The 27,212-nt window shown below is 42.7% G+C and overlaps 1 protein-coding gene across 3 annotated transcripts in view; it reads left to right on the top strand.

Annotated features, from left to right (window-relative positions):
• Nucleotides 1-26,907, top strand: part of LOC119706319 (protocadherin alpha-C2-like) — a 107,432-nt gene extending 80,525 nt beyond the window's left edge. For all 3 annotated transcript variants that reach the window (XM_038149812.1, XM_038149814.1, XM_038149813.1), the window contains exon 4: nucleotides 23,116-26,907. In XM_038149812.1, coding sequence (XP_038005740.1) covers nucleotides 23,116-23,426 — 311 coding nt within the window. In that variant the 3' untranslated portion in view covers nucleotides 23,427-26,907. The remainder of the gene's footprint in view (nucleotides 1-23,115) is intronic.
• Nucleotides 26,908-27,212: the final 305 nt, after the last annotated feature.

Raw genomic sequence — 27,212 nt, 5'->3', positions numbered from 1 at the left:
GCAGCTGAAAATCCAGAACACAGACTATGCATATAAACAATCAGGAAAGTCATGAGCCTTCTTTAGTCCCTTTGACTAAATTTTCTGATATTTTTGTTCTACATAATCACTTGAATGTGACAGTAGAGTTTAAAGGAAGAATGTTGTAAGAATAAAATGAAAGGTGTTTTGACCAAAGGCAGTGAGTGAAAAATAGCAAAATAAATAATAAACATATTATCATAATACTGAAAAATGCAGAACAAATTATTCCTCCCCCAATTTTCCTTCAAATCCTGCCTGTAGACCTGTAGACAACTTTGCTTTTAAGAACCAAAATCTAAACTGGAATTTTCCTTACCAAGGAACACTATGCATTAAACACATCTCAGGATTTGCAAAGTACATTCTCCTCCCTCCTGCTCTCTGCTTTTCACTACCTTGTGCTGCATTTGTGATTTATGCTCCCAGTAGCAAGAGATGTCATTTTAGTGGTAAATCAACTTGCACACCCATAGTGGGGGTAAAGTGGTCATAATTAATGACTACAGCAGCTGAATTGTCCACTCTGCACCTTTCAGACCACTCCTGTTGTCATCTCTGACAGTATAACAGACAGACTCTCATGGTATCAGTGTCCTTTCTAAATGCCTGGAGTCAAATGTCTTCAGTCACATGTGGAGAATAAATTCTCTCAAACCCCTGTGACTGCAGCAGGCACAGACTATCAGAGGAGGAGTGGGCCAGCAGTGCCCTGCTGATTCGGTTTGCAGGTGATTTGTTCTCTCAGTTGCCATGAATAATGTCCTCTCTTCACAGGGAAAATTACCTGCTCTCAGTGGATTATTATCTTGCTGCAAATTTATGCTAAGTAGGTAGCAGAGTCTCCCACATGTGTAGCTGCAAACCAAAGAATTAAAATAAATTAATAACATTAGTGTCAGATTATCCGCTTCATTTATTCCCAGACTTCAGTTAGGAGAAATAAAGCACCGTGAGGAACATCACTTCTTGCTTTTAATTGAACTGGTTTTCTGTGGGGCAGGAAAGGTGACAGAGTTTCTCAAGGACCACACATGCTGCTGACTGCTCTGGGTCCCTGCCTTTTCCCCACTGAAGAGTGCAGGTGCAGTTAGAGTGAAACTATTGTCAGCAGTGAATTCTGGAGGCAGAACAAAGCACATTGCTGTTGGTCCACGCTGTAAATCAGAGCATCCATCCTGGTGCACAGGCTTTCAAACTGCAGTGAACCTATCCAGAAGTAAATGGAAAAGAGAACTGCTTCACTTCTGGGCTGACAGGCAAAGCAATTTGGTGATCTTAATCCGGTTCCCCACTGGCAACTTGCCACACTGCAGAAAACACTCTCACAACTGAAACTGACTGGCAGCCCCAGCAGGGAGGCCAGTGGGCTGTGCAGGCGAAATCCATGCAGGTCAGCTTCTGATCTTCTCTGAGGCATCTTGGCCAGACAGAGTGATGGAAAGCTTGCAGCATTTCTGCCAGCTTTGGAGCTGTTCTCAGTGGAAAATATATTCCCAGCCGTAAATACAGATGCTCCCAGTGTTTATTTCTAGATGCATTTTTATGAATTTTGAAATGATATGCCAGATATCATTTTAAAAGCTTAGTGCTCATCAAGGTCTAGAATTAACCTCGTTATTCTTGCCTGGTTTTTCTCCCATTCACAGATGGCAAGTTTTTGTAACAGACATTGCAGAAACTGCATCTGGGTCCTTCCTAGCTATCGTGTGAGGTCAGCTCTGGCTTTGATCTTCTTTGATGATAGCTTCATTTTAATCTGCAGATTCTCCTTTCCATTTGTTCATTTCCCCGGACCAATTTGATTAAACACTAGCTTAAGAGCTCTTCATCATTTTTTCATGCAGAATAAAAAATCATCAGAGGATGGAATGTAGGTAAAAGTAAAATGTAGTTGTTACTAATCTAGCAGTCAGCCTAGGACTGTACTTTACCTGTGCATTAAAGGAGAGAAGGAGGCAGTTAAAGATTCTGAAATCTCTCTGTGAGAGGAGCTGAAGCAACCCTGGAACTGGTGCTGAGAATAAAATCATTGCTGAATTGGCCTTCAGAGTTGCTAGGAAACCAAAATACAAATCCCTAGTCTGTAATGCACAGTTATCATGAGCATGACAGATTTTTGCTGCTATTCCTCTTCTTTTTTTTTTTTTTTCCTTCCTTGGTGGAGGATGGAGAGAAGCTGCACAAACCAGTCTGAAGAAAACATCAGGAAGCTGATTTCTGTCCTGATGTCTGTCGTCCTACCTGCAAGTAATTTTAATTTTTAGAAAGAGCTGTGTTTCAACTTCAGGAAGAGCTTGCATGCATTTCAGGGAGATGGTGTGTACTAAATTAATGGCTTTATGTAGTTCCCTGTCAGCTTTTACCTGTCTAGGTCTCTTCCTGGAAGTGTTCAAGGCCAGGTTGGATGGGCTCAGAAGCAGCCTGGTGTAGTGGAGATGTCCCTGCCCATGGCACAGGTTTGGAGTGAGATGAGATTTAAGGTCCCTTCTAATCCAGGCTAATGTATGAAATCTTGGGATTTTTTGTTTTGCTTTTTCTTGCTAGGTTTTGCCATATATTCCAGTCTTTGCTAGGTCTTGCCATGTATCCCAGTCCTCTATCAAACCTCCTCTGATACAGAATTAGCTGGTAGAGGGAACCCCTCTGCCTGAAGAGGTTTGTGGAGGCTCAATTTTCAACTCAGCTGCTGCTGAGAGCTCAAACTGGCACCAAAGGGTTCAGGGGCACCACAGACTGAATGGCTGGGACTGCATGTTCAGAACAGAGACTGCTGTGCTTGTAGAGAATCAGCTTGTGAAGACAAGGCAGAAAGAGGAAAGAACAGCTGATCTTATTGTAGAGTTGATCAGAACAGATGATGAAAAGCAAGGAAAGATAAGGACTTTCATTATGTGAGTAAGTAAAACACAAACAATGAAAGAGATACTATGTCTAAGAATAATAAAGCATTTGATAAGGGGTTTGAGAAGTATAGTAACCCCCTGAAAATATTATTTCTTCTAAAATTTATTGGGTCTGAAGCGAATTTATGAACTAGGATGTTGAATAGAAATCTGCTTGAGGAATATAGAACCGCAGCACTCGATACATTAAATTTAGAAATTACAGATGAAATGGAGGTTAGTTATGGCTATGCTGTAACAAATTAGACAAGTAAGAAACTAAAAATCAGGGGGAAAAAAGATGAGTTTTTGGTTGAGCTTTAGTCTCCTTTGGTGTCAATGATAACATCCCAGTTGGTCACACGAACTTGGGAGCTCCAGCACATTCTGGTGGGGAGAAGTGACGTGTTACATTTAATTTCTCATTTCCTTAAGCAGGTAATTAAAGAGATCAGCTGAAACATGTTCACCAAGTTCCTTTTTCACTGTTATTTGAGTAGTTTTGTCATCACTACTGGAAATGCTGTTTTGCAGCTGGAAGTGGAAACACCCAGACCCATGACTGTAACCTTTGCCCTTTGCTGGGAAGGACCAGCAGTGATCTGGGTATGGAAAAACATTTACTCCAAGTCTGGATACAGCAGCCATCCAGTCTTAAACAAACCAGGTACAAGAACCTACCTGGTAATATGGAAATGCAGCATGAATATGACACCCGTGGCATGATTTTGCAGACCCAGAGAGCCTCAGTAGATCTCCTGAGCACAAAGAGCTGCCAGGCATCCAGCTGCCATCTGGGCAGCCTGATCAATGCCCAATTCCACTGCAGATGGGTTGTGCTGCCAGCTGCAATATCATCAGCAATGCTGATGAGCAGCAATACTAGATTGGAAAACCAATGTTGGATTAATGTTTAATGGCTGCTGGGCAATTGCAGGCTGAGGGGAAGAAACCCAGCACCAGGAGACTCTGTTATTTGGAATTTATCCCAGCAGGCAGAGTCACTCTTGCATGTGGCTGCAGTGTTGCCTGAGAATATTCTCAAGAGAAAAGGGAGAACTCATTTGTGTTCTCCCCTTCCCACACCCTCTAAGAATGTTTCTAAGAGCAAGCTGAAGTCAAAACAGAGCCATGAGAAACTGTTCATGGAAGTACTGAAATGCAGTGGCCATCAGATGCAGTACTAGCACTGCAGAAAGAACAGTGTGAAGAAAGGGAAGTGTTACCTTCATTACAATTGAAAGCAAATCCACAGCTAAATAATTATTGTACAATTTGTGGGTAAGCTGAGAATCATCATTGGCAGCCCTTTGATAATAATGTCAGTTGTTTCCATCATCTGAGGACAAGGTGACCTGCCCAAGGCAGGATTTCCTGACTGTGGTGCCAGGACTCTGTTCTGTCAGACAGAACTGTCTGTCTGTCTGTGCCTCTGCTTTTAGGAGGCACTTCTGGGAGTAAGTGCTTAAGGGCTTGGAAAAAAGTGTTGATATATGCAGACAATAAAGGAACTAGACATCTAAATATCACCCAATGTCACTGAATTACCTTTTATTTGGAAAGATAGCAAGCCCAGAGAAGAATCCTCATCTCATACCCTAGAAGTGGGTGTAGGGGGTGTGTAGCCAACTGGAGTCCTGAAAATGAGGGAAAACCTTCCCTGAATATCCAGAGCTTTCCATGGAAAGTGAGGCTGCTCAAGCAAGTGATTGTTCTCTCCTTACATGGGCTGACCAGTCATCCTCTGGCCTGCACCTGCTCCTGTTAAAAAACTGAAATGCTGAGGTTGTGATGAGGAGACTCTTAATTGAATACCCCAATTATCTGTATCTTCTAAAATTTTATTTTTAGTTCAATCACCCAACCTAGCTGATGTCTTTCTGAAATGATATGCCGTGCCTAGAAAGCCAAAGAATTTCTGTTTTCCAAACATTTCATTGGTCTTTGATACTGCTGCTTGGGATTTAGGCAATATGCTGATGGATTCTGGCTAAAGTGGGCAGGATTGCATTGGGCTCCACTGTTGAGGTGCAGCCTGGGAGTTGGAGTAAACAGTAATTAAATATTTGCTCTGCCATTTTGAGTTCATGCAATAACCTTTCCTTTGAGCTGTGCAGGGCATTATACCTGAGAAGGTCCTTGAAAAGTAATTATTACCAACCCCATGTACAGAGCTCAGTAGTTAAGGATCATCTAATTTTAAAAAATTAAACTGCCTATTTGTTTTTTCTACATCATTAGAGTTGTGATTTTTTTCTTCCTTCCCCCCTACCCCTTGCCCAGCTTTTTCTAAAGCCATAGAGATTATAGATTTGATTTGGTTTAATTCTGTGATTATGTAATGCTGGAGCAGCTTTTGAGCCTTCAAAAACTCTAGCAGCCAGCATGTAGCAGGCACAAAATGAGAGAGCTGGGCATTTTGCACTTCAGAGTAATTCCTGGTAAAAAGTGGAGCTGTGTTAACTCTGTGGTATTAATTTTTGTGAACATTTTGTGACTTTTGGGAGCACAACTACTCACATCCTGAGTCAGATTAATAGTTAAGGTTGGCTTACTCAGTGTATTACTCTTGGAACTGGCAAATAATTGTTCTTGTGGAGCAGAGCTTGCTTTCTGCCCTGCTAATTGCTGAGTTTTTGGCTTTCTGGTCTGTGTACAAAGTCCTGCTTTCCCAGAGGGACTGAGGAGACAGGAGAGGATTTTGGTTTGAATGGCCTTTATTTGATCTGCAGAGTGGCTGCTGTTGCAGGGTTTTTTCCCACACAGAAGATTTGGTCTGAGACTGTGCAATTCTCATGGCAAATCTGACAAATATACAGCATGAGTTAAGGTAAGGGGGATATTTGGGTGTTGAGGCCAATTCAGTATTTGTGAAAGGGAACAAATCGTTGCACCTGGCAGTGAGGTTCCCTGTTTGCTGCACAGAAGAGGTGCTGGGCAGAAATTCTACCTCCTTTGCAGACCTGCTACATCTGTGACCTGGAAGAATCCAGGCTAGCAGCCACTGGCTAATTCTTATTTAGGTGTTAATAAATATTTTTTCTCTGCTGAGCTTGGCACCATCACTGGACAGAGACTCCTCACTTCATAACACACATGCTGGGAGAAATCAGGTGCAGCAGATCCTGGAATCTGGGAGTGCAAGCTTCCAAATCATGCTAATAACTCAAGTTTTTGAAACCCAGACAGTGTCACACATCTGGGTTTTCAGAATAACTCCAGCACACCTTTATGCTGAGACAACAATTTGAATGTACAAACAGAGTTTCCAGATGAGAATGTCACTGCCTAATCGGGAGAAACATATTCAGGTCAAGTGCCAGAGAGAGTTATGCAGGATAGCAGTGCTGGTCCACACAGCCTTTAGGGAAGCTGCATAATCCCGAAATACTGAAAAAGAATCCAGAATCTGGTGCACAGCTTTGGAGGAAGCCATCAGAAGATATTTTTCTGTCTTGCAGACCATGATTATTGATTATGCAGTTCTGTGATTCTCAGCCACGAGCTCTTCATTGACTGGAATTAGATTTATGAGGGCAGTTGCTTTCTCTGCAGCATGGTCTGTTTGTCACAGATGCCTGGGTAAGGGAAAGCACCTGTTATAAAATGCATAATGGTCTAGAGAACAGGATGGATAAACAGACCATGAAATTGCATTGGGTCAGTCCTATGCTGCCAATCCCAAACATTCAAAACTTAAGCCTCAAGTGACTTCCTTTTGTTTGCTTCCTTGTGTGTTAACAGCCAAAATTTACTTTTTTAAGGTTTGGGGTTTCTTTATTCCCACATGAAACCTGAGATTCTCACAAAACTACTGATACTTAAATAAAGTGACCTGTCAAGGTTGAATGGGTATGACACAATTCCACATGGCAAAGACTGGAGACACTGAAAAATTCACATGGAATTCTCTACCCCACACGGGGAGAAAAACCTACATGAGAAAATCCAGGCTGTAATTGATGCTCTTTCATTATTTAATTGTGTTTAAAATACAACAGCCACGAGGGAACAAGATTGATTCCTTTCTCTGTGTGTTAGACTATGGTAATGCCACCTGCTCAGCATTTTTCTATCCTCGTGTAGCTTTTCTTACTGAGCCCAAAGCAGAAGTACCTGGAGGAGCAGCAGAAAACCTGCAGAGCTTTGTGGCAGAGGGAGGATTAGGAGGCAGGAAAAGGGTGATTCACTCTGGCTTCTGAAGACAAGCATGAAATCAAAGCTGCAGGCAGGAGTGGGAAGGATATTTGGGAGGAGTATGAACTGATTCCTGAGTTATTTATAGGGGGAAGAGTGGGCTTTGCCTTAAGAAAGCTCTGCAGGTTTGGGTGCAGTTGCAGACATATTTGTACAAAGGGGAGACTTTGGGTGGAAGGAGAAGCAGAAGATTCCTGCTATGTCCATGGATTAATGAGTTTATCTGAGCTTCCTCAGTGAGGGTGAAGCCACCCCACTTACACCACTTGGTATATTTTGGTGAGGCTGAGGCCCTGAAGAGAGCAGCTGAGCAATTAACACGATATTTTCTGTAGTTGCAAACAGTTGTTTTGTTGACATATTGTAGGCTTTCCCTCTCACTTCTTTTTTAAGTTGTGTTTGTATCTCCAGAAAACATGTGCCAAGGGAAAGCTCGGGCCCCTGGAAAAAAAAAAAGAGTAAAGCCATCATAATTAATTTTTGTTAATTGATTCTCTCAGATACTAAAAGCTGTATGTGTATGGCTCATATCAGTAGAAGCATAGAACCACAGAATGGTTTGGGTTGGAAGGGACCTAAAGATCATCTTGTTTCACCCCCCTGCCATGGGCAGGGACACCTTCTACTGCCCCAGGCTGCTCCAAGCCCCATCCAGCCTGGCCTTGGGCACTGCCAGGGATCCAGGGGCAGCCACAGCTTCTCTGGGCAGCCTGTGCCAGTGCCTGCCCACCCTGGGGAGGAAGAATTTCTCCTGTAACCCAAATTTCCCCTATTTCTGTTTGAAGCCATTCCCTCCTGTCCTATCTCTACAGTTCCTGGTGAAGAGTCTCTCTCTCTCTCTGTTCTTGAGCCTAAATATTTGTCCTCTCTCCAGGTATTGTCCCTGGCTAAGGACTGACACTTCAAGCTTTGGCAGATCTGCTCAAGCACAGAGATAAAAATCTGTTTGTCTGTTCACTGAGTTGTTTCACTAGAGATGCAAATTGAATGATTGCTGAGGCAAAAGTGCTCCATAGCTGCTTGTGGAAGATCTGCAGGCATGATTATCTTGTTTTTGCAAGAAGAGGTATTAAATATTCGTGCTAGTTTCAGGAAATATGTGCACATGTTTTTGAATATCGAATTATGTGCCTCCCTGGTGAGTAGGATGAGCTAGATCAAGCAGAGCATTTCAAAGCATCCTTGTGCCGTCTCTCCTCCTCAGTACAGAGAATATCTGCTTTGACTGCACTTCCTCCAGCCTCAGAGCTGCTGCAGAAATCCCAGGCACTGAGCAGCTGTGTGTGTGCTTGAATGAAGTGTGTGCTGCTCCATGTGTCAGCAGGAAGAGATAAAAATAGAGCTTTTTGCTCCTCGTTCTCATGGTCTGTGTTTCCACTGGCTACCCCAAGCTATTTCTTCTTCAAGTCTGGTGTCAAGGGAAGACATTTAAGTGATGTTTGGTGCTGCAGTTGTGGATCATGGAGAGCACGTGAAGCAATTTAAGGGTTGCAGCCATTTACACCTGGTGCTTAGTGGGGCAACACATCAGGATTAATGAAAGGCAGCTCTTGCTGCTGTCCATGCAACCGGCATTTGGCTGCAAGAGCTGCCTGGTTTGGGGGTTTTTTTTCCCTTTCCAGTAAGAGAGTATATTGAAATTGCTGAAAAAAAATCCCCTTTCATGGAGCTGTCAGGTTGCACAGTCTGAGGATGAAGCATTTTCCACTTTGTGCTCCCCTTCTGACACAGGCTGGTCTCACACCTTTGCAGTGAGGAGTTCCCAACCCATTCACCAAAGCTGAGACCTGGCTCCACAGTCCAGGAAAGACAAGGAGCCACTGGAGAGGGCCCAGCAGAGGCCACAAAGATGGTGAGGGGTCTGGAGCATCACTTTTATAAGGGGAGACTGCAGAAGCTGGGCCTGTTCAGTCTGGAGAAGAGAAGACTGAGAGGGGATCTCATTCATGCATATAAATTCATGCACTCCAAGGGCTGTCAGAGGATGGTGCCAGGCTCTTTTCAGTGGTGCCCAGTGACAGAACAAGGAGCAATGGCCATAAACTAAAACACAAGCAGTTCCAGCTCAACATGAAGAAGAACTTCATCATTGAGGTGGCAGAACAGTGGAACAGGCTGCTCGTGGAGGTCAGGGAATCTCCCTCTCTGGAGACATTCCAGCCCCACCTGGACACGTTCCTGTGTCACCTGCTCCAGGTGCCCCTGCCTTGGCAGGGGGGTTGGACTGGATGATCTCCAGAGCTCCCTTTCACTCCTCAAAATTCTGTAACAGCACCCACTCAGCTACTTCCAGATACAGAATTGATAATTTAAGAAGCTCTGTTCTCCATGACTTGACCTGGTAGTGGTGGGACTGAAAAAGGTACTGGGAAAGTAGACTCTGATGTGTAAAATTGAGAAGCCAGTCACCACCTCAAGAATTGCAGAAACTCAAAACAAATGACCCAGTTTTATATTAACATGGGCACATATAATACACACCATTACAACAGGAAAATGAAAGTGTAAAGTTTAATTCAGTGTTAAAATAGTTTTATAATATTCTACATGTGGGTTCCACCAGATGGCAAATTAAAATTCCCTTTGAAGTAAAGGATTCAAGAAGCAATAACATCACCTTTTAGCCTCTATGAACACTAAGATCTTTTAAATGTTTCTATTCTTTGACAGCTTGTCCTAGTTACCTGAGCATATGACACATTTCCTGGAAGGAAAATAACTATGCTATCAATCCAGATACAGTCTGTCCTTGATTTTTTTCCCTGCCTATTCATTTAAAGGGATCACAAGTAAAAGAAATTTTCTCCAATTTAACCAGGGTAGGATTTTTTCCAGAGTCAGCCTCCATTAAGCAGTAATGTGGAAACAAAGTTAATTTCCCCTTTTTTGCTCTCAGATACCCATTTTACATCCATTACAATCTATGTGTAATAATTAATTTCCCAGATTTGATCTTCCTGTTCGTTTCAAGCCAGTTCTTCCATTTTTAATATTTCCTTCAGAAAAGTGAAATGGCAGGAATATTAAATAAGTTTTGGATGTTTTACTACAACTATTTGAGCCTTTCTTGAAAGAGAGTTCATTAACAAATGAGCAGTTCCTGAGTATAATGTAAAGCATCATTTTATGTAGAAGGGAAAGTCTGAGCCATTTCTCCAATTGTTGCATTGAGGGAGCAGTTCTTGGCTTAAAGCATGACTGGGGCTGTAAAACTAAAATCAAAATATTGAAATCCAAAGCATATAATTTACTAACTCATACTCCGGGATTATGAGTGGTCTGTTCTGTAGTGGTTATAGTGATCATGTGAGATAGCTCTACCCACTTTGTGTGTGTTAGACTTCAAAGAGCCTCCCAGAATTAATACTCACCGTTGATGAATATTTAAGGCAGTGTAGTCTGAGGCAAGTCACAAAGGCAGCTGCAGCTGCTAAAGTGCCTTTTGCAATGTGCTGCCATCCATTTCCAGCAGCTGCCCAATTTGATCTTAGCTTTACTGAGGTAAACATACCTAATATTCCCCAGCTGTGTATTATCCCCCCTCAATTATCTTTTTATAAAGCTTATTTTGTTTCAGTATTATGTGGCCTCTACAGCACATCACCTGGCAGTTTGTGATTTCAGTGTGCGTGGCCAAGTAGAATAAAGCACTGACCAAGTTAGGGGGTTCATAAACACATTGAAATGGCATTTTAACAACCATCCAGAGCTGGGGTTTGGTATTTCATAGATCTGCATGCAGAATTACACCTATAAAAATCCTTTGAAAACCTAGTTCATCATTTGGCTCCGTTTTGAAAGGATACCTTCAGCTGCAGCAGAAGACAAACAGAAGGTTTGGCTCCATGATCCAGGAGGTCCAGACTTCCAGAGCAGTCAGGCAGGTTCATCTCATCAGCACCAAAAAATCTGCTTTAAAGATTTAAAGGCCCAGATGACTCTCAATGATCATTACACCTGTATTTACCTACAACCCGAGAAAAATCCTCCCAATGTGGGCCTTGCAAGCCCTTGAAAGAGCAAAACTATTTCTGCAGTAGGAGAAGGGATGTGAGGAGACTTTGCAAGGTCACCTCCCTTTTCTTCTCAAGGAATGTTTAAAGGATTCTGGAAAAGAGAGAAATTATGTAGTGTGCTTATCCAGGGGGCTTATCATATTGTATTAGCACTTCCTCATCACATTTAATTAAGATTCCTTTTTAACTGATGTGGAATATTATTAGCTCCATTCATCCCATATCAGTAAAAAGGAATAATAATGGGATGTGATGCTAACAGGAGATGATAGGGAGCTGCTAATGTGACATGTATATTGTGGAAGGGAAAGAGAAACAGTGCTGTGACTGCCAGAGTCTGTTTTGAGGCCTTTGATGTTTTCAGTGTTATGGCCCCATTTTGTGGAAGGTAATACAGTGACAGATGTCTTTTAGGGCAGGTTGCTGGCTAACAGCCACGTTGGAGAGAATCAAAATAGACATTGGTTAGTATTTGGTTAATTGGATTTCAGAGGAGAAGTTTGCAGAGGTTTAGTCATAAACTAGTCAAAGTAGGTCAGCTAAAGGATTTGTAGATCTAAATGAATTTTATGTACCTGTATGGTATAGTTTAATATTATGAAATCAGTTGAGGATAACGAGATCAAACTAAATTAAACATTAATAGTACCCTTTCTTCCCCTTCATAGATAGAGAAAAGGCCAGTTTCAGGTTTCATCTATAAAATACTGGTAAAAGTATCCCTTTATTCGAGATCAGAGCCAGAGGAAGCTAGGGAAAATGTGTCAGCCCTGAGGTTCAGAGCCATCTCCAGCCTCTGAGAGACAAGGAACTGCATTTCCCACTCTCTGAAGCTTTGTGTGTTTGGGGATTTTTTAAAGAATATCCAAACAGAAAGCTTTACCCTGTAATCATCTGGCCTGGAGACTGCAATGGTTTGGGCTTCTGGAGTGAGAGCCCAAGAGGAACGGTTGAAGTCTGTAAGCTAAACACAGATGATTAAGAAAGTAAGAAAAAATTATCTCTAAGACCATTTCTCATGTGTCCCTGCTCCATTACTATCCTGTCCTCTCTAAATAGTGAAGCTGACACATTCATTCATGTTTAAAATAGATGCCTCTAAGAGCACTGACAAAAATATGTCCCTTTTTCTTTCACTACCACTTCAAGCACCCAATTAGTTGGTTAAAATTAGATTCTGCCTTGAAAGGCTAAAACTGATGCTTCAAGTTTCCATAGTTACTGTCTTCCCATTAATTGTGCTCAGTTAATGGAGGGGATTCTCTCTTGCCCACCCCACTGGGTTTTGGGAGCTGTGCTGGACTCTGTGCACCTGCAGTAATGGGGGCTGTGCTCAGGTAAGGGTACCTGTGGAAGGTTTTCAGAGCTGTAAAGGTTGGTAATTGATAAAGTTTTGTTGAGGGGAAGTAGGAGGGAGGGACTGAATTGAAGTCAATTCTCTTAGCAGTGTTCGCTCTCCAAGATGGACACACACAAAACCAATCTAAGCCTGTCCAGAAAAACATAGAATCACAAAATCATGGAATGGCCTGGGCTGGAAAGGACCTTAAAGATCTTGTTTCTACACCCCTGCCATGGGCAGGGACACCTTCCACTGCCCCAGGCTGTTCAGGACTCCATCCAGCCTGGCCTTGGGCACTGCCAGGGATGCAGGGGCAGCCACAGCTGCTCTGGGTACCCTGTGCCAGGGCCTGCCCACCCTCACAGTCAAGGATTTTTATCTAATATCTGATCTAAACCTATTCTCTGTCAGTTTGAAGCCATTCCCCTTGTCCTGCCACTCAATGCCCTTGTAAATAGAAATCCAATACTAGAACATTTAATCCTGCCTTTGCTTTAGGAAAATTTTCCTTTTTTGGGGATCAATCACAGCCAGGCTTTAAGACAGGCACTGGGGCAGAAGGTGGCTGTGGACAGGAGCCCAGGTGGATCCTGTGTCACCCCATAGAGGCAGAGTGGCCTCCAGTGGCAGGAGATGCCTGCAAAGGATGCACGTGTGTGCTTTGGCTTCAGTTCAGCAGCTCAGAGAGCCAGGGGAGGAGGGGGCTGGCTGCCTGCAGGGCACTCTTGCAGGCTCTAGCAGCAGCCAGGAAATGCTTCCTCCTTTTCACTTTCACAGCAGGATTTATGATGCTCGGTGAGCCTGTTGTCTCTAACATAAAAGGGTTTGTATGTTAGAATAAAATTATTTTTTAATTTAAATTTGACAGAAGACAGTAAGCAGAATTGGCTTTCCATAATGCAGATTAGGCAGTGCACAGACATTTTCTGTCCTCCCGACACTCAGGGCTTTGTCTTCTGCAGTGACTTTTGCTCTCTTTACAGTATTTCATGTCCTTATATAACAGAGGCAAACCCCACCCACAGCAGCAGCCTCCTGAAAATGGGTCGAGTGCCATCCCCACTCCTGGTCACATACAAAAGATGTGAGCCACAAAGCTCAAAAAATTTTCAAGATCTGACTCAAAGTCCACCTTTTTGGGATGTGTTGCCAAGCACCCCTAAAATCAGCCTTCAGCAGAGGTCTGGGTAGCTGCTTGCTGCTCTAGTCTTTCAGTTTAGGGCGTTTGAGGACATTTAATTAGGACATTTAGGCTACACAGCACCTGGTTTGACATGGAAGCAAAGAAAAGCATTTCCTTTGTGGGATCGAGACCCACCCACCACAGATCTTCAGGGGAGCATTGTCCTCAGCCGCTGCCCACACCTTTCCCAGGGACTGAAGGGCAGAGCTTTCTCCCCCAGCTCCAGTTTCAATTTTCCTGCACCATTCACTGCTCTTTACCTTCCCGTGTGCATTCAAACAAGGGCAGAATGGCTGGTGCTGTAGCTGCCCACCCTGTATTAAAAACACATTTATAAAATGAAAATAATTTGGGGTGTTTTTGTTTGTTTGGTTTGGATTTTGGATTTGGGGTTTGGATTTTTTGGGGGGAGGGGGAGGGGTCTGTTTTCAGCTATGAACTCTTAAAAACAGACACAGTGAGCCTGCAGATATGGGAAAATACCCCTCAAAAATACTTTTTCTTATATTGCAGGAGTAAAGTCGCTCTAATCCCCTCTTCAAGTGACACAAACATTCAGTGCTGCATCCCCCAGGTCCAGCCTTTGATTAGAGCTCAAAAGAGGATAAGGAGCATCCTGGATGTGTGCACATGCAGTCTCAGGGATGCAGCAGATTAATCCTCAGTTTGGGGAGGAAAGGGGTTAAATTCTACCTGTGGGAGCAGCGCTGGCACAAGTACAGCAGTAGAAGGATATTACCTGAAAAAGTCGATATTTTTATGGGGAGAAAAGTGTTTTGTAGCCAAAGAAGAGTGAGAGGAGCTGCAGACCCCGTGCTCTGTTTGCTCCTCCAGCAGCTGCAGGAAGCCATTTACCCCGGGCTGTGCTCTGTTCACAGCAGGCTGTGGTAGCCAGCAAATCAAATTATGCTTTCACATGTCTCAGACTCTGCTGGCAGAGCTATTTGATAGCTGAGACAATTCCTTTAATACACAGCCATGCAAGATGGGCTTTTATAATAGGGTAAATAATCTCAATTTAAATTAATTGTCAGTGTCAGCATGGACAGTAACCCGAGAGTGAGCTGGAAGTGACCTCCGTGCCTGGATGTTGAGCAGTGGGGGGTTACAAATCTCCCACAACATTTGTGCTGTAATTACCCTGTTTAATGATACTGACTTTAAACCCAAGCTCTGGATTAAAGCTACAGGCTCCTGGTGGGGAGAAGTTTCCATTTTGTTCATTCCTCTGGATTCATTAATGCAGAACAGGTCAAAGAAATGGGAGGGCAGACAGTGAGAATTATTTGGGTTTTTGTTTAATACTCCAATTTGAGGAAGTCATTAGTGATGTTTGGGATTATTTGGCACAGTGTTAGTTAAACTGGTTCAGTTTTGTTCTGGTTGAATAGTGTTTCTGTCTTTCAGTTCTATTTCTGTCATTTTATCATGCTGATGATGGATTTTTATTCGCTTTCTTTTTTTTTTTTTTTTTTTTTTTTTTGTGAGCTTGAGTTTTTGGTTTATTTTGTTTTTCTGAAAAAAAAAAAGAGAAAGATTAAATGGGCTTTTTAATCCCAAAAAGGCTTAGGGATGATCAGTGAAGCCAGGATGTCCGCAGAGATCCTCCAAATGACACAGAGAGGGTTTTTTGGTGCCGCTGTTTGCATTGGATGTGCTGTTTCAGACTCTTTATCATGGTGAATATTCATTAAGCCTGCCAGAGGCAGGAGCTGCAGTCAGTACAGCATCAGCAGAGAAGGCAGGGAAGAGAGAAATCAGGTTAATGACTAGCTTTCCCTGCAATTTGCTTCCTGCTTATTGCCTGATCTCAGTTTTAAACAAATTCATTTAATTAATGTGTTTTGCTACTTTGACCTGCGGACAGAAGGGGCTCTGATTAATGATGGGGTGTTCTGAGTCTTACAGTGGCTTCAGCCCTCATGTTCTGCTGTCTAGAAAAGGAAAATTGGAAAATATTTCCTTTGAATTTAATATTAGAGAATTTTTGATTGAAAGCTTTTCTATTTTCTGATTCCATGAGCTGCCAAATTTTTAAAGACAGGGACAAAGTGGGGAGGGGTGGAACAGAGTGAAAACAAGCTGCTGTCTTGGCTGAGCATGTCACACAGTCAAAGATGTCTCTGCAGGGAGACAGAGCTGCACAGAAATGCTTTCCTCTTCTCCCCCTTGAGCAGGGGCACATCTGTTCTAACATGAGTTAGCCCTCTTCTGACAAAGGTTCCTTAAGAAAGCAGCAGAGGCATAGGAGGTGGAGAGGATGTTCATGACACTCAGGATACATGGGCAGCTCGCATTATGGGAAGTGAGCACCACCTGTTCTCAGTAAACAGCAGATTGGAGCTCTGGGGCTATGCAGGGTCAGGGGAAAACCATGTGTCCTCCCCAAAAGCGAGAAAAATGTCAGTGAGATAGAAACTGCAGGCCTGATGGGATAGCCCAGACCTGATGGGATATTGATTCCTGGGCTGAGTGATGATATGTTCTGTGAGCAGACATTTTGCCCCAAATGTATGAGACATCTCAATTTCAGACTGTTTGTACCCATCGCTCAGCATTACCTCTCAGCTTGGATGGTTTTACAGGCTGGTGAAAGCCAGCCCTTCCATTGAGTGAATTGCAAATTCCACATCTGAAAGACAGCGCCTTAAATCTCAGTGGCAGACCTGCACTTCAGATTCTGCACCAGAGCTTCTGAGCTGTACTGGTGGCATTGCTGTCATAACTAAAATGTGGCCTTTGAAGGGGTGGAAATGGGGCCACCTTAAGAACATGGCTGTGCTCTCAGGCATTTTTGGACAGAGGATGCCAATGCCTACCTAAGTGAAAATCCCATGAAAGGATTAGTGCTGGGGAAGTTGCAAACAGTTGCACAGGATTTTTTTTGTGGCTGCCACTGTTAAAGAGATTAGTTTCAAACTTCTTTTTTTCTGAAATGCTCTGGCATGGTCGTTAGTACAACACCCACTGAGCCATGGTGCTGCTTACCTGGCTCCTGAGGGTAGAATTCAGCTCCTTTTTCATAGCTACCCAAAAGTTAGCTGTCTGCAGCAGAGAGAGGAGAGGAACAAAGAAAATTTGGATTTTTTTCAACAGAATCATTTAGGTTGGAAAACACCTCCAAGATCATCACGTCCAACCTTTGATCACCACCTTGTCAACCAGACCAGAGCACTGAGTGCCATGTCCAGTCATTTCTTGAACACCACCAGGAGTGGTGACTCCACCGCCTCTCTGAGCAGCTCCTCCCAATGCTTGACAACCCCTTCTGTGAAGAAATTCTTCCTAATGTCCAACCTGAATCTCTCTTGGTGCAGCTTGAGGCCATCCTCTTGTCCTGCCACTGGTTGCCAGGGAAAAGAGGCTGATCCCCACCCGGCTACAACCTCCTGTCAGGGAGTTGTAGAAAGCAAGAAAGGCTCCAAAAAGAGTGATAAGGTCTTCAATTCAATACCTCTTAAAACAGGCATTTAAACCAGGTGGTTTGAATTTCTGGGGGTGCCTGTGTGTTATAGACTATAGCATGAATTCAATTAGGCATGCCTACATTTCTGGTGGCTGAATTTGAGAAAGGGGTGTTTAACTCTCTAAGAAAAAGAAATGTAGGTACCTACAGGTTGAATTTTAGGGACCTGGTTCCTTGTCAGTGTCCAGGCTTCCTGCACAGAGCAGGGGTACCTCTGAAAAACCTGTGTGCTAAGAGCAGGACTGCCTGGAGCACGCAGGTGAGGATCAGTGAGGGGACACAGCTCACCTGCAGCCTGCTCCCTTTCTGGAATCTTGGACACTGTCACATGCACATAGAATCCTGAAATGGTTTGGGTGGGAAGGGACCTTAAAGCTCATCCAGTGCCACCCCTGCCATGGGCAGGGACACCCTCCACTGTCCCAGGCTGCTCCAAGCCCCATGTAGCCTGACCTTGGATACTGCCAGGGATCCAGGGGCAGCCACAGCTTCTCCAGGCAGACATGACCCTCTATATCTGACACTGTGTAGGAAATCAGGTGTTTCAGAGCAATTAGGGCTTGTTGAAGCAGTGCCTGTTGACCGGGGTTTTTATGTTTTTCAAGTCCTGTGAGAGGCAGAGGGCTACAATACAGGACCATTAAATGCCTCTGGCAGAGAAAAAGCATTAGCTCTGCACCATACCCTATTCCCTCCAGCTTTCACATAGGTGATTTGAGGATATGGAGGTTTTTTTTCTGTGTAAGTTTGCCTGTGCACTCCAGACAGCAGTCACGGGATGGAACAAGAAGTATTTTGAAAGACAGCCTAGAAGTCCTTTCATGCCAGCTAAATATGTGACCTACTCAACTGCAGAGTCTCGGCTGCTCTGGCTTCCATTTAAAGTCTACTGAGACATTTGTATTTCGGTGTGAGTAGGAAAGGGAAGGGGTGAAAAGTTCATCTCCCATTTTAGCTTGCAGACACACAGGCAAAGAGGCATCAGGACCTGCAGGTGCAGCCTAGATTTTGGGTTCTGCTGCATGCAAGCATTTAAAAATTTAATTATTTGGTCATTGAACATGAAGTCTAAAGTATTCATTGAGAATAAAAGAAAAGGTCCAAAGTAATCCCAAAAATTACCCCAGGAAATGACCAGACTCTGGGCTTTTATGTATGAACTCTGGCAACCCCCCTCTCTAGCTGTAGGAAGAAAAGAAGTGTAATGTTTTAAATTAAGTGTTATAAATATAACCAGGGGGGTTGTTTTATTTAGATTTTCCTCTAAGTTTAATAAACAAATTTGAAGCATTCAATTAAAGATGCAGAAAATATGCACGAGAAGTACAACTAATCCCATTAAATGTAAAATGACACATAAGTAGAAAGCTATTGTTGTTGAATCCCTGCTGATAAGAAACAGAAGAGATGTTTAAGGATGCCTTGGAAATGAGATAGTAAATGACATTTATCCTTGATCTGAAATGCCTAAACATACGACTTTGTCAGTACAGCTGAACTGTGACCTTCCAGCCTGCCAATACAGATAAACACACATGTTCTCAGGTAAATCATGCAGAAGAGACATTTCCTGAGGACTGGAGAAGCCCCACTTGTAGGAAATTATGGTTATTAACTCATTAGATTCTCTGTGTCTCTGTCTTTTTCTATGCAAGCTCTCCACACAACTATAAGGATAATTAGTTTCCTTTGGCTCAGTGAGTATTAAGAAGTATTAAAATGCTTAGTTTGTAGGGACAACAAACATATTCAGGGGCTGGAACAAAACCAGACATAGGTGCAAGCAAACCCCCACAGTCTGAGAGAATCCTGATTCCAGGGTGGGTGGGATGGGTTTGTTGTGTTTGGATGCATGAAGTCAGATGTTTGTGTCACAAATGTTACTGACTTCATCAGTGAGTTGATTTGCCAAGTCAGAACCAGACTAAAGGGTCTTTTTCCTGCTCTGAATTAGATTTCAGTGGTGCAGATGTGGATGTGCACCCCATTAGTCTGGCAAGTGGTTTCATACAGGAGATTCTTTGCCTCAGGGATACCCTGGATTCTGGCACATTACTGTATTTGTGTGGCCAAATGGATACCATCGAGTCACTGTCATTGTCCCATGGCCTGTGTTCAGCCTCACAGGTTGATCAGAGGACTGCAGCACCTGTCCAGGAAGGGCTGAGAGAATTGGGATTGCTCAGCCTGGAGAGAAGAAGCTTCAGTGATGAGTTTTCTCTTTGAGCTAAGTCTTATGAGCTCTTAGAAGATCTATCAGACCTGAGATAGCCTAGCTACTTCAAGTGGTTTAAAATTAGTAGGATGACTTCTGAGGTAGTCTTGGAAACAGAAGAGTTTTAATAAAAGGCAAAATAACGAAGTTCTTGTAGAGAAAACTTGAGCTAGGGGTAAGAGGCTCTTGCACTTGCTAAAACACTCCACAAAAGTGATTATTTCCTTTGTTCTCTTCTTTTTCTAGTGAGTTATTTAGGTGGGACTTTTTGGCTTCTGTCTAATTGTGTAGCCTTATGTTTGAGGTGAAGTCTTAAAGGTCTTATGAGGTGTCTTTACCAAATTGAGGAGGGAAACTTCTGGGTTTTTTTCCTTTTTTAAGGAGACAAAGGATAATTTGGTCACGCCATCAACAGGGGGCACATTCCTACACTTCAGGGTGACCTCACTGCCTCTTCCAGCCCCTGACAGGAATGCACAAGATGAAGAGACACTATTTGGAAGGGCCTGGAGTGACAGGACGAGGTGAATTGTTTCAAACCCACAGAGAGTAGGTTTAGATCAGTTATTAGGAAGAATATAAGCTAAGTGTGGTGAGGCCCTGGCACAGGCTGCCCAGAGAAGCTGTGGCTGCCCCATCCCTGGAAGTGTTTAAAGCCAGGCTGGATGGGGCTTGGAGCCACCTGGTCTAGAGGAAGGTGTCCCTGCCCATGGCAGGGGGTTGGAACTGGGTGAAATTTGGGTTCCCTTCCAACACAGGCCATTCTATCATTTTATGTTTCTGTGCTCACACCGAGGTGGCCCAGCCATGCACTGCAGCTCCAGCTGTGCTGTGGTGGCCCTGCAGCCCACGGAGTTCTCACCCTCTACTCTTCAAAGGAATTTTTCTACTATTCTTTGCTACAGAGCTCTCCTCAGTCAGAGCAAGGCTGGGTCAAACATGGTTTGAAGTCACCTTCAGCTGTCTTTTTCCTGCCAGGAACAGGAAAAGAGCATTGGGTCTGGGCCAGTGTTTGGAATGCATATTATGTGGGTTTGTTGGGAGAAAGAGAGGATTTATTTGTCAAATAGGGCTTAATTTATTATGTGCAACATGAAAGCTCACACTTTTGTATTGCAGCACAAAGACAATTGATTAATAATTTGGAAAAAGGCCAAGACACACATTTTCCACCTTTGTAATTTGTCATCTCAGAGAAACAAAAGTGATACAAAAGGTACCTGAACAAAGCAATTTATTAAGCAGAAATGAAAGCTGGTTCATATTAATGCATTTATTATGGAGGGACTTTCTAGGACATTGTTGTTACTTACAGGAAACATATAAAAAATTTGAAGCTGATACTTAGGACCGTAGGAAATGTACAGAAAAGCTACAACTGAAAATGGAGGAGCTCTTACATTAATAATAACTTCAGAAAAGCTTTTCAAGACTCGAGAGGTTAAGGTCACTAAAACAACGTCAGCAGCTCCTGGAAAGAACATAAAGTCAAAGCTTCTTCATCATTAAATACAATCTTAGGGGGAAAAGAAGTGCACAGTGTCTTCTAGTTCTTGATTAAATATCACATTGTAAAAGCAGTTGTGTCATGTCCGTGTGCCATGGAGGTTCAGAGATGCCAAAGATTTCCTGTGCCAAACCTCTTACACTGATGTGTTCAGAGATGGTTCTGATGTGTTTGGTACACACATTTCTTGGGCTTTGTCACACGGACCTGCTGCATCACGACAGAAAAGCTTAAAAAAGGAATCCTGCTTCCCAGCCTTGTTTTGCTGCCAGGCATGAGAAAGGTTGTCAGGCAGCAAAATATCTTTTCAGCTTTTGAACCTAAAAACAGAGCCTTATGTCTGCATGCACCACACACCATTTATTTCATAAAATAGAAAATTGTACGAACAACATAACAGAGGATGAAGAATCATTAAAGACTAAGAAATACAGGAGCTGCTGAAGTTAATACAGCATTCTTCATTATGGCTGCAGGGGTACAGAGCAGCCAGCAGCAGGTGTGTGCTGCCAAAACATTGGGGGGTCTCCCTCTAGAATGTCTGCTTTGTTTTCTCTTCCTGCCCTCTTTAACCAGCAGGAGACCTTGGACTTCTCCGTTTCTTCTCACCCATCCAGTGTCCTCATCTCCTCTTCTAAGGGACATGGAATCCTTCTGAAATGGTTTTCCAGCACAGTTCCCCCTCCTTCTTTACCCCAAACATCTCTGCCTCTTCAGCTGGACAGCTCTGATACATGATGCTGAGATTTAATCAGATCAGTGGTGTTGGAATTCTTTGTGTGGAGTTGAGGATTTGTGTGTGGCTAGGAGTGTAACAAGGGTGAGAGTCCCATGGTTTTTCTACTGCACTTTTAGGTGTAGATATGAAAGTTTTCATCTGATTTGAGGGCTTTAGCATCAGAGCATAAACATTGAGCTTTCCCCTGATCACAGTTGTTAAAACACTTACCATGATGCATTAAAATAGATATGCTGTTCCTATTCAAAATTGCCAGTTATGTAAATTGCAACAAATGTTCAAAGTATAAAAGGAAAGAAAACAACCAAGTCTGAAGGCTTTCTCTCACAGGAGAACCTAATTCTGTAGCAGTTTTTTGCTAGAAATTTGTCCTTGTCAGAGCAACATACGCAAACATTTCAATCTGATTAACTCAATCTAATCAAAATAATGGAAACAAAATTAAAACTTACTTCATCCTGCAAGCCTAAAACTGGGGATAGAACTTCACTTTATATGTGCCTGTATAAAATACTGTGATCTAGAGAGAATATCAGGGTATTCTGTGATTCTGTGAAGACCATTAATATTTCTGAGCCCAGACTGTGCGCCCTGATGGAAGCAGTCCTGCAGTGGCTCTGCCCAGGCAGTTCAGTTCGTTCTGGTTTTGCTCTGGGGCCGTGTCTGCTGCTCAGCCACATTGCATCCATACGACACACAAACACACATGCTGCTTGGCCTCAGGTTCCTCTCTGGGATGCACCAGCTCAGAGTCACACAGTGGGTCAGCTTGGAAGGGATCACAGCGGCTCATCTGGTCCAGCCTCCCTGTTCAGCAGAGCTCATGGCACAGGATTGCATCCAGATGGTTCTGGAATATCTCCAGTGAGGGAAACCCCACAACCTCTGTGGGCAATCTGTTCAGTGCTCGGTCACTGCACAGGAAAGTTCTTCCTCAAGTTCAGGTGGAATTTCCTGGGCATCCATTCCTGTCCCCTCTTGTCCTGATCCATTCCTGCTCCCTCTTGTCCTGCTGCTCGGCACTACCGAGCCGAGCCTGGCTTCATTCCAGCCCTTGACACTCTCCCTTCTTTCCCTGCATGAGGATTCCTGGACACATCCATCACAGGATGGTTTGCTAAAATACCCACCTGGATGTGCATAATGCCAAGGCTGTCACCCTGTGCCCTGCCCACCCTTCTAACCCTGTCCCAAATGACTCAACACCCTCAAACACACCCTTCTGCCATGCAATGCACGTGCCTGTGTTTCCTGCTGTAAAACACCACAGTGGGCTGCATCACAGTGATCTCTTACTGCAAACACTTCAGATCCAAAAGGACAAAATGGGATCCAGAGCCTGTTGCACCCAAGAACACGAGGAGGGGGTCAGTGCATGCAAACACTGAGCAGACTGGACAGAAACCAGTGGATAGCCCCCACATGAGCAGCCAGGCGAGCGAGAGTCACTGTAGGCTGAAACCTTTCAAACAGAAAGCTGCTGCTCACTCAGTGCCTGTGTTTAAAGATGATTTAAGCTTTTCTTGCTGTTTTGACTTTTTCAGAACCTGAGGCGGGAGAGGTGTCCCCCCCAGTGGGAGCTGGTGTGAACAGCAACAGCTGGACCTTTAAATTCGGACCCGGCAATTCCAAACAAGGTGGTCCTGGTGAGTTGCCAGACAAATTCATTATCCCAGGATCTCCTGCAATCATCTCCATCCGGCAGGAGCCACCAAACAGCCAAATTGACAAAAGTGACTTCATAACCTTTGGCAAGAAAGAAGAGACCAAGAAAAAGAAGAAAAAGAAGAAGGGAAACAAGACTCAGGAGAAAAAAGAAAAGGGCAACAGCACCACTGAGAACAGTGACCAGTGAGGGAGTTATACTGAAAAAACCCTCTTAGCCAGTTTTTGTAATAATGGCAGATTTCTCCTATGTAGCAAATCCCAACTTCTTCCTACTGTTAACAAATTTCCTGTATGTACAGACTTGAGAAAATCAGCAGGAAATTCGGTGTCTGTCTAAATTGCTTAACAGGTTTTGTCTTAAAAGCTTTATTAAGTCTGGTGTTAACTCTTTTTCTCCACTCTGGCTTGTTTTCAGAATCTAAAAAGCAGACACAAGTTTCCTTTCTCCTACGCCGAAAAGGAGAATCTTCACAGTACAGCCAGTGAGAGGTTGGACTCTGCACTGTGGTTCCTGTGTTCCTGTCTTGATGACACTTACAGGACAGGTTTAAAAGTTTTAATGTTGTGCACCCTCTATCTGATTGGAAATATTTGTGTGCAGATGTCAGCTAGGTGATATGAGATCAGATTATAAAAAGCAAGAAGAGCTGGTAAATATGCAGCAGAGGAAACACCTAATGAACACAAATGTTCAAAGATGTTCAGGCTGGGGAGAAAATGTCTGAAAGGAGATGAGCAGACTTGTCAAACCCTGAGAAGTCACTGTGTGGAAATACTGATTCCTATACATGACGTATTGTACACACTGCTTCAAATGAAACCTCACATTTACAGCTCTTTAAGACACCATAAATTCTATCTCTTTACCAAGCAAGCCATTGGAAAAATTGTTCCTTTAAGCCCTGCATTACCCTGGTAAGGCTAGCCCTCAGAGAGTAACAAGGGCTGGGCTGACATCCCAGGAATGTAACTGTGATGCTGTGTGTCCCTATTTCCACATTATTTTGCACATTATGTCTCTGAAAAGGTCAGAGTTTTTCCACGACACTTATGCAAAAGAGAGAAAAAAGTAACATTAACTATGCTATTTGTTATTTGAGATATTTATTTATAAAGAAATATAGCTGTAAATGTTAAAGAAATATGATGCCCTTTAACCCAAACAGAAGCCAATCTAGAGCCATTATGAATTACAATTGCTGCTATTAAAGTGCTTTAGAAAAACTGCCTGAAACATCTGTATTATATCGGCCACTTGCCAATAACAGCTTTATTCTGTCGGGTGACTTGGGGGCTGCCTCTTGCATGTATTAATAAATACAGGAATATCTTCTCTTTATTTTTTTCTTTTGCATTATTCTGCACTTTGAATACACCTTTGCAAACAAACTGTCCTAATGTGAAGAAGCAGAAGCAAACTCCTCACACAAATGGATTTACTAACCTGCTAGCTCTGTGCAGTACCTTGGTGTTACCTCCCACACGACCTTCTCTGATTTTAGTTTTACTTTTCTATGAGATTATGAATTTCTGACCCTACTTACACTCCTTATGTAAAATTCAAGTACTGTATGTATGCTGTATGCTCTTATAAGAATCCTGAAATATTTATTCTGTGCTTGTGTATGTGAATGTCAATGCAACTATTATTAGAGTGGACTTTAAGCTTTACCGTTGAATGTAAATTCATTATTTCTTTTTTGTACACTTGTGGAAAAGTGGAGTAGTGTTAATTTTTTAAGCCACTGTTGATTATCAGTTTTTTTTGTGTATGAAACACAAGTAAAATATCTTTCTTAAACCAAGCCATGCATGCATTTTGGGATTTATTGGTAAGAATCTGTGAAGCTGAAGTTCTGTGAATTACTAAACCTAAGGGTATAAATGGAGTATTGAATGTGGTTGAGGATGTTGATTTAAAACCAATACATGTATTTTTAAATAGAATATAGCTGATGAGGGAATTCCAAGGAGTTTTCTACATTATTGTACATTCACAGAATAAAGCTCAAGTGTCGTGTTAATTGGAACTGTGTAAGAAACTACATAGCTCTGAAATTTCCAAAGGCCCTTTAATCTAGGATCAAAGAGAACAGCTGGATTTCTTGAGACATGTCCTGGATGTTTTAAGTTTCCAAACTGCTGACAGTTCAGAATAGAACAATTCCTATTCATTTTTAAGAACCTGCAGCAAATCTTAAAACATCACAGCAAAGCTCTAATAAAAGAATTCATATCTCAAAGCATGAACCACCAATGGCCTCATGTGGTCTATTTAGAGTCTTCTTTTGTTACCAGTCTTGTTTTACTGGCAATAAAAAGGTGCTACTTAAGAAAGAGAATCCTTGATTCGCTTTAAAGGCTAGACAAGAGGAAAAAAAACCTCAAGCTTTGGGGAGGAACTGTTCTTTTATGCAAATGTGCTATGCAAGTACATTTGGGTGTTTATTTTTATTTGGTGACTAATCCAACAGCTCCCAAAACGTTCATCAACTGTAGTTACAGTGGTAGCTTAAACACACAGAAGAACACTGTTGTAATGTATTCATCATAAAATAGCTCTCTCAATGCCTCTGGCAAAAATTCAGTACAGAGATTTAATTCTTACAGGAATCTCCTACACTTGATTATTTTTAGATTTTAATTGAATATTGGTTTTTCTTTTGAGTGCTTGCATTTTCCCCTATGCAAGCCAGTCTGACTCATTCATTTTTCATCAGTGGCCATACACAGCTGGTTTTCCAAGGCTTGCATCTATTAAAATGAGCCAAGAGCTGCAGCATGTCTCCAATTTGCTGGTTTTAACACAAAATTACCTTTACCAATGCTGCCTTTATTGCAGGTGCTTACTGCATGGGGACTGTATGCCTGAGTGCCTGGGGAGACAAAACATAATCTGAAGATAATCATTCCAGCATGATTATCAGTGATGATCATTCCAGTCTGGAGAGCTGATAGAACAGAGAAAAAGCTCTCACAGGAGAGGAGCTCTTGCTGGAATTGTTTGAAAAGAGGCTGGGATGCACTAGGAGGATATATATCCCACACACTCACTGTGTTTTCAGAAGACTGAATCAGGCACCTCACCAGATTTTATAGAGATTTTTCCATATTTGGACCCTCTGGGACAACTGGAATGCTGAGATGTCTGCAGTGAAATTTGGCTATTTCATAACTAATATACAGATGATACCACGGACATCCTTGATTTTGGGTGTCCAGGAGGAGAAACCCCTGAAAGGAAGTATGTTGGGAGGACCAGGGGTTGGTGGGGGCAGGATCTGCACGTTCCACCACAGTTTTGGGGTTACTGTTTTAACATCACACAACAATGAAAATTGAGAACCTGTGGTGGCCAGTAACAGCACAAATTAAGAAAAAAAATTATTTAATCCTCCTGCTGATAATGAAATAAGCATGACAAAATACACTGCAGATTTGCTAACAAGGAAATTACAGTTTTGGGGCTTTTTACCACTTGAACAATTTATGTCTTTCAGAATCCATATATAATCTCTGTGAGCATTTTGTCTTTGGAAGTCTGGTTTCTATGCATACAAGATCAGTGATGAAAACTATTGGGCTTTTATAACAATAAACCTGAGCTATGTTGTATATTAATTACATCCTGTCATTAAAAAAGATCTAATTTTACATTAGGCTTCTAAGACTTGGTCTTGTGCAGTTTCTTTCAGCTCAGTCCATGGGTCATTGCACATGATATGAGGGCATCTGGTTAAAAGTTTTCCAATCATCTCACATCAGGGAAGAACACAGAACCCAAAATGCCTTTCCCAAGTTTCATATTTGAAGATCAGTCCTGAAACTAATTGCAGGTAGTTTTGATACCTTTTAGAATCTTCTTTCATTTTTGCTTCGACTTCACTCATTCAAGACCTGCTTGTGTCAACAACTGGTAAAATAAACCAGGTACAATTTTCCTTTCAAATCCAAGTTTCCCTTAGCAGCAGTT

The sequence above is a fragment of the Motacilla alba genome, chromosome 13 (assembly GCF_015832195.1).
Source record: "Motacilla alba alba isolate MOTALB_02 chromosome 13, Motacilla_alba_V1.0_pri, whole genome shotgun sequence".
Taxonomy (NCBI): Eukaryota; Metazoa; Chordata; class Aves; order Passeriformes; family Motacillidae; genus Motacilla; species Motacilla alba.
Note: the sequence above shows the minus strand (reverse complement) of the source record. Positions and strands in the feature narration are given on the sequence as shown.